The sequence below is a fragment of the Synchiropus splendidus genome, chromosome 11 (genome assembly GCF_027744825.2).
Source record: "Synchiropus splendidus isolate RoL2022-P1 chromosome 11, RoL_Sspl_1.0, whole genome shotgun sequence".
NCBI classification, from domain to species: domain Eukaryota; kingdom Metazoa; phylum Chordata; class Actinopteri; order Syngnathiformes; family Callionymidae; genus Synchiropus; species Synchiropus splendidus.
The window spans coordinates 12,816,527-12,828,563 of record NC_071344.1 but is presented as its reverse complement, the minus strand read 5'-3'; the positions used below and the strand labels follow the sequence as shown (position 1 = coordinate 12,828,563).

General features: G+C 47.3%; 1 protein-coding gene across 2 annotated transcripts in view; it reads left to right on the top strand.

The window, feature by feature from the left end:
- Positions 1 to 12,037, top strand: part of LOC128767164 (serine/threonine-protein phosphatase 2A 55 kDa regulatory subunit B beta isoform) — a 40,751-nt gene that overhangs the window by 12,830 nt on the left and 15,884 nt on the right. Inside the window, exon 1 of one of the 2 annotated variants that reach the window (XM_053878990.1) lies at positions 6,796 to 7,240. The exons of the other annotated variant lie outside the window; for it this stretch is intronic. Coding sequence (XP_053734965.1) covers positions 7,171 to 7,240 — 70 coding nt within the window. The 5' untranslated portion in view covers positions 6,796 to 7,170. Of the gene's footprint in view, positions 1 to 6,795; positions 7,241 to 12,037 lie in introns of those variants that run through there. 2 annotated transcript variants of the gene reach the window in all.

Genomic DNA, 12,037 nt, shown 5'->3' with positions numbered 1-12,037 from the left:
TACCACTTACAGTTTTTTCATGTATTTCACCATTTCTTTTTGTTCATTTATTTATATATATATTCATTTTCCAACATTGTTTAATTTAAATGTAGTGCCGTTGACCTAGATTCCGATTCTGCTGACTCTGCCATTTTTAATATTCAGATGGCTGTCGAACGTAACAAACAAACATACAGGGGTTGGACAAAATAATGGAAACACCTTAAAGCTAAAAAAGCTTGAAGGTGTTTCCGTTATTTTGACCAACCCCTGCAGAAGCCCGGTTCGTCGTTGCCGTCCCACCGCGCCGTGTGTGGAACTGTCCCCGGTGCTGAACACGCTGCCGCTCCTGGGTGTGGAAGTGGCTCCGCTGTAACCTGCTTAACCTACTTTCCGCTCGCGGCTCCTCCATCCGTCCACAGGGAGGGAAGCGCGGCACGATAAATATAACCTCCCCAACAACTATTTGTTCAGGCTCTGACAGCAACACAACTGCTCTATTGTCTGGTTCCCATCATCAAATCAAGTTCTCCTGCGAGCGCCTCATGTTCAGCCCATTAACCCAACTGGTTGGAAACATGTTGGGACGCGCTCTGAACCTTTATGGTGATGAATATGAGGCAGGATAATGACATTTTAAGATCTTAATTGCACAATTATGGAGACAGCTGTTATGCTGCATAGTCATTTCTGTTCAATTGCTGTTTCCTAGCAACCGCCGCGGTACGATCCAGTGACTTTCTGTTAAGTGCCACCATGGCCGCCCGGTCCTGTCCCCGGGTGAGGAGTCCACCTCGCTGTAAATGGGTCACCAAATGAGACGTCTCACGCCGCCCGTGTGCTGCGCGTGTGTTTACCCCGAGGTGTGTTGGGGTCGGTAAAAGTGCCGCTCTGCAAACAGAACGGTTTCATTTGATTAATTTTGCTCCAATGTGTTCTGTTCTGCGCTAATCACTGTACATGCCTTCGTTTCAATTAATCCATTATCTAGGGAGTGAGGGGGGTTGGCGGGGGGAGCAGGCTGGGGGAGGGGTGCAGGAGAGTCAGGGGGAAACCCCGGTGCTGGTCTCAACCTGGCTTCATTGGAAAAACGCAGCGTAAAGCCGGCAGATTCAGCGTCGGCCCGCGGCTTGGATTTAATGTCTCTACCCAAACTCTGCATCCATCTTTTTATCTTTCCTCCGCTCCGCGCGCCGTCCTCCCCCAACTGCTCTGGCACACCATCCATTCACCAGCGACTGCCATGCATCTCCATCTGTGCGCTATTAGCCGAGCAGTCGCCGTCTCTCATGATAGTTCAGCTCATAAAAATGTGCTTTACAAGGGCATTCAAATAAAATGCATGGAGCGAGATATAGTTCTGTGCTGAGTAAATATCTCCAGAGGAGAGTGCAGGGAGAGGGCATCTCTGGCAGGTGGATCCCGGGCAGGGTGCGGGGTCCCATGGGTTTGTTGTTGCCGAGTCCCCTGACAGATGGATGCCAGGCCAATCCTATTACCCCCCTCGAGTTGAGCTGCTCTTGAGGCCAGGGTGGGATCCATGGCTGAAGCAGCAGAGTGGTGGACATCTCATGCTCCGGCTCATTCATGTTCCGCTGTGTTTGATAACACGGGAGATTTAAATCCAGGGAGCAGACAGATTATATAAGAAATGCGGTCACTCTAAAGCCCGGCGCCAAATTTCATCAATGTTAAGAAGAAAATACACAAATGAAAAATGAAATTATTTGCTGTTTTGGATTACTGGAAACAAAACCACGATTTTGAAACGTCTAAGTCGTTTACTGGGATTTTTAAGATAAAAATGATGACGTAAATCTGAGCATAAATAGTGTCCTCTGAATTCCAGAAAATTGAATTTGGCTTTGTTTAGATCTAAATAAACAAATTATCTAGAATAATAATAACACAATAGTGATGATTCAGTGGACAGAAAGCATGTTAAAACCATGTTAGCAGTGATGTAGCACAGGTAATGAATGGTGGCTCCCTAAATATGTATGCTGTCACTAGATTAAAATTTTAATCTCAAATAACCGCGTTTCACGATTCACGGCAAATTACTCACACGTTTTGTATCTGTTCTGTGTGTAACTTAAAAGAAGAAGTTATCAACAGCAGAGTGGCCAATAATGCCAACAATGTTATGCTGTTAGTGTGTTGCTGAGCCTCTTCATAGCCTTTGAGGTGATTCTAAAGAAGGTTCTGGACAGAATCTCTTCTTTTGGGTGGTTGGTGTAAACAAATGTTCGCAGGAGGGACGCATTAATGGCCACTCTGCTGCTGCTCAACTCTTCCTTTAAGTGACATTTAGAAATGATACAAAATGAATGAGTAATTAATCGTAAGTTATTAATTGAGATTAATATTTTAATCTGTGACTGTTGTTTATTTTTGTTTTCAAGTCGTTTGTTATTCAAAGAAGAGAAGAGAAAACGACTGTCATGCCACCAATACTAACAGCTCACACCTCTTGCTTTCGGTTAAGACTCAAAGTAGGAAGCTAAACCGCATGACTATACATTGCAATAATAATAATCCACGTCTGTGTAACAGCTCAGCACGAGGGAAGAGCTGTAAATAATTGGTCACTATATGAAATCAATGCAGCAGGAATAAACAACTCTAATAAGGTTGGCTAATAGCCGCAGGAATGATTTCCAATAATCTCATATTTGCTGAATTTACCGGTTCAAAACAATCAATGGCCTTTTCCCCTCTGCTCCTTCCAATAATGGCTTCATTCCTGATGTGTGCGCAGCAGTCCGGCGGAGTCTTGGCGTGTTAGCATGTGCGCTACATGTGCGTCGTGTTAGTATGCAGGCGGCGTCGCCGCAGCCCGTCCCCAGGTCAGGCAATTACCGCCCATCAAGGAAAGCAATTGGGCATGACTAAAATATCGCGGTCTCCATGTTTGGACCGCTCCAACCTCATTTAGCTCACTTTGTCCACAGGATGGAGGAGAATGGAGCACATGCTCTCCAATTTTAGAGGCCCCCCCTTGAGCATTAGCGGCAGGCGCGGAGCCCATCAGCTGGTTAGTCGACGTGCTGTCACCGGCCTTTACCCAGCGGACTGCAGTGTGTGTGGAGCTAATGGCAGAGAAGGGAGGTGAACGTGACCAGGGGAGGAGCGCAGCAATGAGGCGAAGGCCGGGGAAACTCACCGAGGTCCTGCGAGCCAGTGTTCATATCGACCCCAGATCGTTGCGTGGACGTCAATGTACAAGCTGAAGTGGCTGAACCGTGGCTTTCAGCTGGGCCAGTGGCGACGCACTGCTGACAGTTATTGAGCAGCAAGAAAGTAGTGATACATGAGGACATTTGTGTTCAGCAGGAGTCCGATCTTTCCAAGCATTTTTATATTGAAAATCTCTTGTGTCTGCCTTGGTGCAGTCCAGGTTCCCCAGCAGGTTCAGGCCCATGCAAATGTGACAGACAGAGCTGCCTGTGTTTATACAAAAGGCAGGAACCTGGGAAGGTGCTGGCTCAAGACTGATGGGCATTCTTAACTGGGCCAGAGAGAGAGCCAAAGGTAGCTAGACCAGTGCTTCTTAACCATAGGGCCGCAAGCACGTCCGAGAGGTCTGCTAAAGCTTTTTTTGTTTTACACCTTGAAGCCTTGAGACGCTCAGTTTTAATACATGAGCCATGTATGAGTGAGTCACTGAATTGACTTGACTGCTGCAAATCTGTGATAGTTACCAACTATGGTGAAGTTATTGGAAAGAAAAAATGATAAAGAAAGTGATGGTGCCCCCAACAGTGAAAAGCACCTGTTGAAGCAGTTTGAAAATTAAATAGAACATTTCATACTGATACTTTCATTTATACTGTGCTTACTTCTTCTTTGGAGTTTAAATAGAATATAGTATTTAGTATTCTTTTATGGTATTTAAACACGGTTTTATTATATTGATTTTATTCAGAATTCCATTCAGTTTTTCCAATTTTCTCAACAGTTTGGATCAAAGGTATTTTTTTCTCTTAGTAAATTTGATGAATATGACTTGCACCTGCTTCTGCTGCTCGTTGGACTTGTCCATGACAAATCAATATCTTTGCAATGATCACATGGTTTCATATCATTTCATCAAGGTTTTGCTTTGTTACATGTAAGTAGATTAAATATGGTTATTGATCACAAATGAAATCCAGAGTCATGAATCAGTTCTATTGCTTGAAGGGGCCCCAGGGCCATTTGTTCTGGGAAAGGTGGCCCCCGAGATCAGAAAGGTTCAGATCCCTGAGTTAGAGGAAGAGGATCAAGGCAAGAGAGCCGAGGGAGTCGCACTCTCCGACTTCCTCTCATGAAGAACAGGTTTGCCAATTCAAGCCCCAGCTGTTTCAAACACCAGCCGACAAGCAAAGCTGTGTCTGTTTCTGCTTCGCTTCTTCTGCGACATCAGATAAACTGCGTGTGGCAAACCTCCGCTCACCCCTCTGTTTCACAAATTTCATTTCCATTCAGTCTTCCTGCTCAACTGTAACTTAGCCCGTCACGGACAAAACATATTCTTTTGTTCTGCTTGTTTAAATATTGATGGAGGAAGCTGCGACGATCACTCAGTCGGATCCCAGAGGTCAAGGATGGGAGCGTTTGGCTGCTGATTTCATCAGGACGTGTAAATATAAAAGCATGTGAACGGCGATGATCCCCTCAGCTTCCATCATCCCATGGATAACGTCCCCCTCATGTATTCCAGCAGAGGCTGATGTGCTGTAAACGCCATCCTAGCTGTGAGCAGCTCGCTTCTCCTCGCAGCAAGATCCCCATTAGCAGAGGAGCAGAGGATTGGAGGGGCCAATGGCGCAGTGGATTAGCCTGCTAATGCATTTAGGAGTGGGGGCTCCACAATCTGATTATTGGTGCGGCGCGCCGGGACTCGCCACCGGGTGATACTGGCTCCCTCCGAGGGACCGAGAGACTGAGGTTATAGTGAGTAGATAAGGGTGTGGACACAGCGCCAGCACGTACACACTTCACAGATTAGGGGTCGACCAGAAGAAGCCGCGTCGTGTCATGTCATTCGTCCCAGCAAGAACATGAGATCTTCCCAGAAAGAGACGCAGACGGCGGCTGAGCTAATCTCATTAATGAGTGTCTGGATTTTTTTTTTTCAAGTTCTCTCTTGCTCCATCCTTATTTTTACTGCAATTATCACTTTCTTTCCTTTCGAACTTCTCTTTCTGCTTGTAAACACCAACCAAACAAAAGATGCTAGTCTGAGCTTAAAGGAAAAACATGCGTTTTCCAGGTTTCATTGGACCATAAGAGAACAGTGTAACCCTGACCTGCAGAGGTCAAGTTGCTGGGGTTATTGTTGCACCTCATGCCACTTGAGTCTGGTGCTACTTGACTCATAAATCTCTTCCACTGTGGCGTCATTTTACAGCAACCAAATAAATGACTAGGTCGCCTTGTTCTCTCCAAATATTGTCCAATATAATCGCTGCCACTCGGTGGCACAGACGGGAGGGAGGCTCCGAGGAATCGTCTGACGCTGACCTCATCTTATTCATCTTGATAGGTTGAACTAGAGGCTGCCATCTGTGAGAAACGTGGGTGTTTCATCCATTTACATGAAAACTGTTGGGTTTTTAAAGGCCGGACAAAGAAAAATAGTGCTGGATTTGAGGCTAACTCGAGTTAGCTTGGCACAGCAGCCATGGCCAATGAGCAAAGTCAGACAGCTCCACCGGCTGCTGACATCATCCCTGTGTGACCTCGATGACTTTCCTGATTTGGTAATTAACATGGCGCAAACCTCCAAGCACTTGAGGAGGTGCAGGGCCAGAAACAGCATCGGTCTGGATTTAGCCTGAGAGGAGACCTTGATCAGCAGATCGTGATGAGACGATCATGAGATCAGAGCCTCTGTTCAGGTGGTGGTGGCACCAGTTCACGCTAATCTGATTCATCAGGTCCAGGAACAGGAGGATGTGAATATTTAAAGCTCGAATGGTCTAATTTTACATTCGAAAAAACAGAAGGTTGATCAAGACTTCTTGACTGATGTTGGTTCATGAATCAGAAGAAACAAATATGCTGCAGCGCAAGTCTTCCAATAGTATGTTTATGAGCTGATTTGAGTTCAGCACACTGACAATAAATGGTGTAGATTTAAAGACCAGTTCAGTATAGTTCTGAAGAATGACAGTCATATGAGGCTGTTTTTAAATATCTGCAATACTGTTTTCATTGTAAAACGCTGTCCGGTCAAATGGATGGCTGTGAGGTGCTGAAACATCAGGCAAGCATGTGACTTGAGGCTGTATTATCATTGGCTTCTTTGCGACCAGCCAGGTCAAAAGTATTCAAGTGAATATCAAGTTTAAAAAGTAACATTTGCTAGAAGAAAAGGGAAAAAAACACAGCTCAGGTAGCTGGAAACATGCATAAGAAGTTCAGTAGCACATACTGTTAAGAGCACGGAAGATTTTTTGAGAAACAAATCTTACATTATGAGCTCACAATGAGAGCGGCAGCATATATAGCTCCAGTATTGTTTTTCGCCTCGGGATGAACCCGTAAAAGGCACATCTTGAAGAGAAGCTACCAAACTGCTGCCTGGGAGGAAATGATCTATTCATCCAAGAGGAAGTATCAACATATTCACTGTCGTGTTAGCGGGTGGTGTCAGATGTTAGTGGAGGATCGAGCAGCTTTAAGGGTCAACCTGCTCTGGCAGCTGTCACTTTTCCACGCAGCAACCTGCTCTGCGAGTGAACAGATTTCCAACTGCCGGGGAGCGTCAGCGCTCTCTGTGGCGGGTGGGAGGGGCCCCTTCTCTGAGGCGCAGGGCAGCAGCGGAGCCTCACTACGCCCCTGCGCACCGAGTCAGCCGGTCGGGATGCGCGCACTGTGACGGGTTTGGACACCCTGGAGTGACCGGAGGACGCTGTTGACGCCTAATCCCGCCACCCGCCCCGCCGCCTTTGGAAGACCAGTAATCCACCGTGGAGTTCAGCGAAGAACCCTCACAGATCGCGAGTTTTTTATTCGGCTCGGGAGTGTGGCGGACCGGAGCAGGTGAAACCACCGTTTTTTTTTCTCGTTTGATCGTCTCGGAAAGGTGCGGAGCCATGACAGGCAGCCCGCGGGTCGCGACGCCCACCTGCTGACGGTAGCGGGCAGGATGGAAGTCAGCTCTGCCGCTTACAGGATCCCGAACCAGCCGATTTATCAATGGAGGAGGAGAGTGACACACGGAAAATCAACAACAGCTTCCTGCGCGACCACAACTATGCCACCGAAGGTATTTCACACTCAAACACGGACCCTACACTCGTCTTCTGCCCCACCTGACGTGGCTTTTTGACCACTCGGCACCAAGGGTTCTCATCCGCGCGCGGCAGCAACAGATTGAATCCACCTGGCTGAGACCGTGCTCTTCACATCTGAGCTGATGCATTGCTGTCTTCATTTCACCGTTTCACCCGTCCATAGGAGTGAATCATGTGAGTGAACAATGGGGCCATGACAGCTCCTCACATGAGACGAGGAGGTTCCTCCTCATTGACCAGCACCTCCAGATCACTGGCCTGTTTGATGGTAATAGGCCCTTATGTTCTCCCCATCGGCTCCGTCTGTCCACCAGCGGCTGCTTAGACCCATGATGAACGTAAAAACATTGATTTACAGGTAGAAGGCCATCATTTATCTCATGATCTTCGTGCTGGGAAGCGATTATGCAGATTGGATGCACGGAGGTTGACCACCCGGCTGATATCTGCAAGATAATAAAAGCATTCAGGCCTTTAATGGGAGGCTTTTCCCCCGGCGTGTCGTGATGATCTGGGCCAGTGTTGCGCCTGCTGACTGCGACTTAACAAGTCAGTGGAAAGAGTGTGACAATCTATTGTCAAGCTCGTTACCATGCCAACCAAACAGGCCGGCAAAATGGGCTGAAGATGAAGTCTTTCTTCCATTGACCTGTAATGAATCTGAGGAGCTCGAGATGATCTACGCACACATTAGCTGCGACATCAGTGAACGAACACATCGCCAGGGATTAGAGATACGCTTGTTGGAAAGAGCCTCTGGAAATCATGTTCCACCATGGTGTTCCTCTCCTGCAACAGCCCCCCACATAGGTGGACCAAGCAGCTGCTTCGTGTGCAGCGACCACTAGGGGGTTTCAAACCCAACCGCTCTACTGACAAGGATGCTGTCTGGATAGTATTAGAGGAGTCTGTGTATAGGATTAAAAAGTGTTCCTTCATTCATTCAAACCAGCACCAGAAGAGCAACAGAGATCATCATGGCCACAAGCCATATCTTAGTAAGAGTTGGGGGTCACACGCAGTTACTGCCAGATGTCCTCCTCAAACATGTTGCTTATCGACTATAACTTTATTTATATGTAATTTATATGGTAATACAGATTTTTTAAAAACATTTTCAGCTTCCACTTGTGAAAGAAAAACACATAAATATAACATCACATTCATTCAGATGATGAATGTACAGTTTGAAATTTGATAAAATGCATTAGTTTCAAGTGAGTAGTCGAAAATTAGCTTTGGGACTGTAATGACTGCTCTATTACCTCCAAAGAACATCTGTATAAATAAATGACTTCATAAGTGGCAGCAGTTTGCCATGCTTCAATGGCTCGACTGAAACTCAGATGTATTCTCCAAACCAGAGGTCGAGCACAAACAGGGAGGCCATTTATGGGGCTGCCCAAAACTGACCATGTTTATTAACCTGCAACATTAATGAAAATTCAATAGAAACAAGGTTCTACTATTGCAGTGCATGATGGGAGTGCCATTAATGTCACACATAACCGTGATTCATTCGTGTGCGCTCCAGTATATTCCACTGGCAGATAAATACTCTGATGTTTGTCACTTGAACTGCAGGCCAGTGTTACTGGCCACCAGTTGGGAAACAGCCCATTGCTCATGGTGGATCGATGGAGGGCTGCTATAGTGCTGTAGTGCAGTGAAAGTGTAGCTGCAGGGAGGGTCACAGCCACCGCGGCGTCTCCCATTACCCCCCTCTCAGGTTTCTGCTACCACAGCACCTCGGCAAAGACTCTTCCCGCCGCTTCAACATTTTTATGTAAATTAGGGTGAGCATCATCATTTTCCTGCCGCGGCACTTACAGATGATGCCCTGTCAGTGCTAAACACACAGTGGCTGCTGGTGGATGTGGGGGTGGGAGTGATGAATATCTTTGTTTCATCTGTGCTCCGAGATGAAACACAGGAGGGGATCTCACTCCGCCGTCTCCCTCTGCCACTTCTTTAGCTTGTAGAACGTGTGTCTTGCGAGCGAACCGCTGTCTCGTCTGTGGCCCATCTGTGCTCTGAAAATACTTTTGTTATTGTTTATTGATGTAATTTATGGAGGATCACACCCAAATCTGTCATGACTGAGTGAGTCTGGGCCTCCTTTCACTGGCGGTCTGGACGGGGGCCAGCGTCTATAGCTCGGCCTGGTGAAGTCACCACGCTGCGTCAGTCCACTCACACACACACACAGTCACACACGCGAGCCAGCCCCGGGTGCAGCGGACCGGCTGGGATTCCCTCAGGTCGCAGCAGCAGGAAGCGAGAATGATGTCACACTGTAATGATGTCACTGGTGCTGACCTTTGCTTCGCACCAATCCCACGCCTCACCGGGCGTGTGGGCCGCTACATGGACTCGCTGAGAGTCTCATTCATTTGAAACCATGTTCATCGTAATTGGGTCTCACGGCGATAACGCTCAAGTTCTTAGCTCCACCTGCAACTGATGGAGACCCGAGCTGGTGCCTCACTGCTGGAGTCATGGCCTCAACACGAGTCACACTTCATCATCATCATGATTATGGAAGGGCAAGAAAAGCCACATGTAACACCGTTACCGTGGCGGGCTTCACTGCTTTGCCATTTACTGCAAACCATGGTATAACAGATGGAATCATGCTGTCAGGGTTATTACACTATAACAGCTACAGCTAGTGGATTTAGGTTTCATGGCCAGAGAAGATGCTTCGTTACATGACACAGTTCCCTTCACTAGTATATTGTTATACATCATCTCAGTTTGTGATTCGTATAGTTCAAAGTAAAAATGAGGGGTGCACTGTATTTACTTGCGTTTGAGTACGCACCAATACTGAGTACTTATACCATTACATTTATATTGTTCCATTTATAGTTATTTGTTATGTGACGGTCACAAGTTTCATTGCAGTACAAGCACAAATATTACACAATTGTCATGAAATGACATTTCAAAAGTGCCTGAAGTGTATGGGTTTTGTGGTATCGGTGGCCATTATACAAGTACGAGTACTCAAGCCCGATATCGGACCGATACCTGATACCAGTATCGGCATCCGTACATCCCTGCTTTTAACAATAACCACTCTGTTGGTTGAAAAAATGGCTGCCCTATATTTCTAAGGTCTTTGAAAGTCAGTCTGTCTCGCTGTATACCTTGACATTTAGGATAACAGTTAGTGTACATTCTAGACTGTCCTTTGCTGAGTGATGCACAGGCGTACTCTCTTGCATCAATTAAACATGAATGATTCCACAGTCAAACCCAACAGCTCAGCTGAAGTTAGCATGTTTAGCATCAGTGTGCGCTCAAGTGTGCTATTGCAATGTAATTACCATCATTAATGAAGAGAAACAAACTAGCAAACAAGACGATGAGTCAAAGACCAGACCAGTTATGCGTGTTCGTGTATCCACTCCCTGCAAGTGTGACCACATCGCACCACTGGGCGATAGCAACATTGGACTGGCTGCCCTCCAGAGCAGGGCCAATAACCTGCGGTCAGCCAAAAAGGACATGTCACTCGATGGTTGACCTGAACTGACCCCAATAACTAAGGTCATCAAATACACTCATACACTCGCCTGACTTTGAGAAGAAGTGAAGGGAGATTGACAGCCACGTTCCACATCCTGGTTTAATAAGGTCCAGGAGATTGAGCTGGCAGAGCCACACCATACTACATTCAATGGACCAGTGGAAGACATTGGTTTAAACTATAAATAAAAGCAGAGGACCTCCTCCCCGACTGGTCCGACACCCCCCCAGAAAACCCTGCTCCTGAAAGCATCCAGCGTCTCGTCGCTGACTCTCTTGTGTTTCCCCGCAGTTTATTAAACAATAAATCTTCGTCCTCCCTCTAATGACTGAATTCCCCAACAGCCCCATTCTCAGGTGGAACCACGCAAATAGCTTCCTGGCTGCGAGGCAGGCCCTCACCTATTGATTTAGACTCTGCTGCAATTTAGCCGTGGAACGGCGACCTACAGATCCATTGGGAGGACGTGTAATCCCTCCTCCCGTCCTCTCTCTTGTCTCGGGTGTGTGATGTGCGGCTGTGACCCCTCTGCTTCCGCTGATGCACCACCGATCGAGCTGCTAGCAAGGGGAGCAGAGCCAAGGCAAACGGCCTGGGGCCACACTTTAGGACCCCGGCATGAAAAGACTTAGCCCACCATACCCTGCGGGCCCATCCATTATTCACCAGAAGACGATATGGTTATGGGGGGAGTGGGTTGGGGGGTGGCAAGCTGTGAAGTTGGGGCAAGTCGCCCTCCTTATTCAGCAGCTGCCTTCACCCCCTGATTAGCTCCTTATTAAATCTCAAGCTGCATGAAAATTTAATGAGAATTTATGAAAGAATAGTGTTGTCAAGGGACAGCAGAAATGTCCTGGTCTCTGGCGCGTCGCCTCCGTGTTGGAGGCAGTGACGGCTCTGCTTGGCCTTCCTCTTCAGGAGAGATGTTTTGGTGCTGAGGTGGAAGCAGGAACACACAGCTCATCCTTTATTCACTTCAGCGTGGATGAAAGGGATTTGGCTGCAGACAGACAGACAGACAGTTTTGCCTTTGCTTCCCCACCCCCTCCCCACGCCTCCCGTGTCTGAGAGAATGTAAAGTGGCGATCTTTGTCAACCTCTCGCCTCTCGCCGCCGCGGCTTGTCCTGAGTGCGGCTGGAACTTGTTAATGAAGTGTGAGGTGGCGACACCCATTTCCTGCTCAACTCTTGAGAGCGTGGTGGTGGTGGTGTGGGGGATCCGAAATCGCGTGCA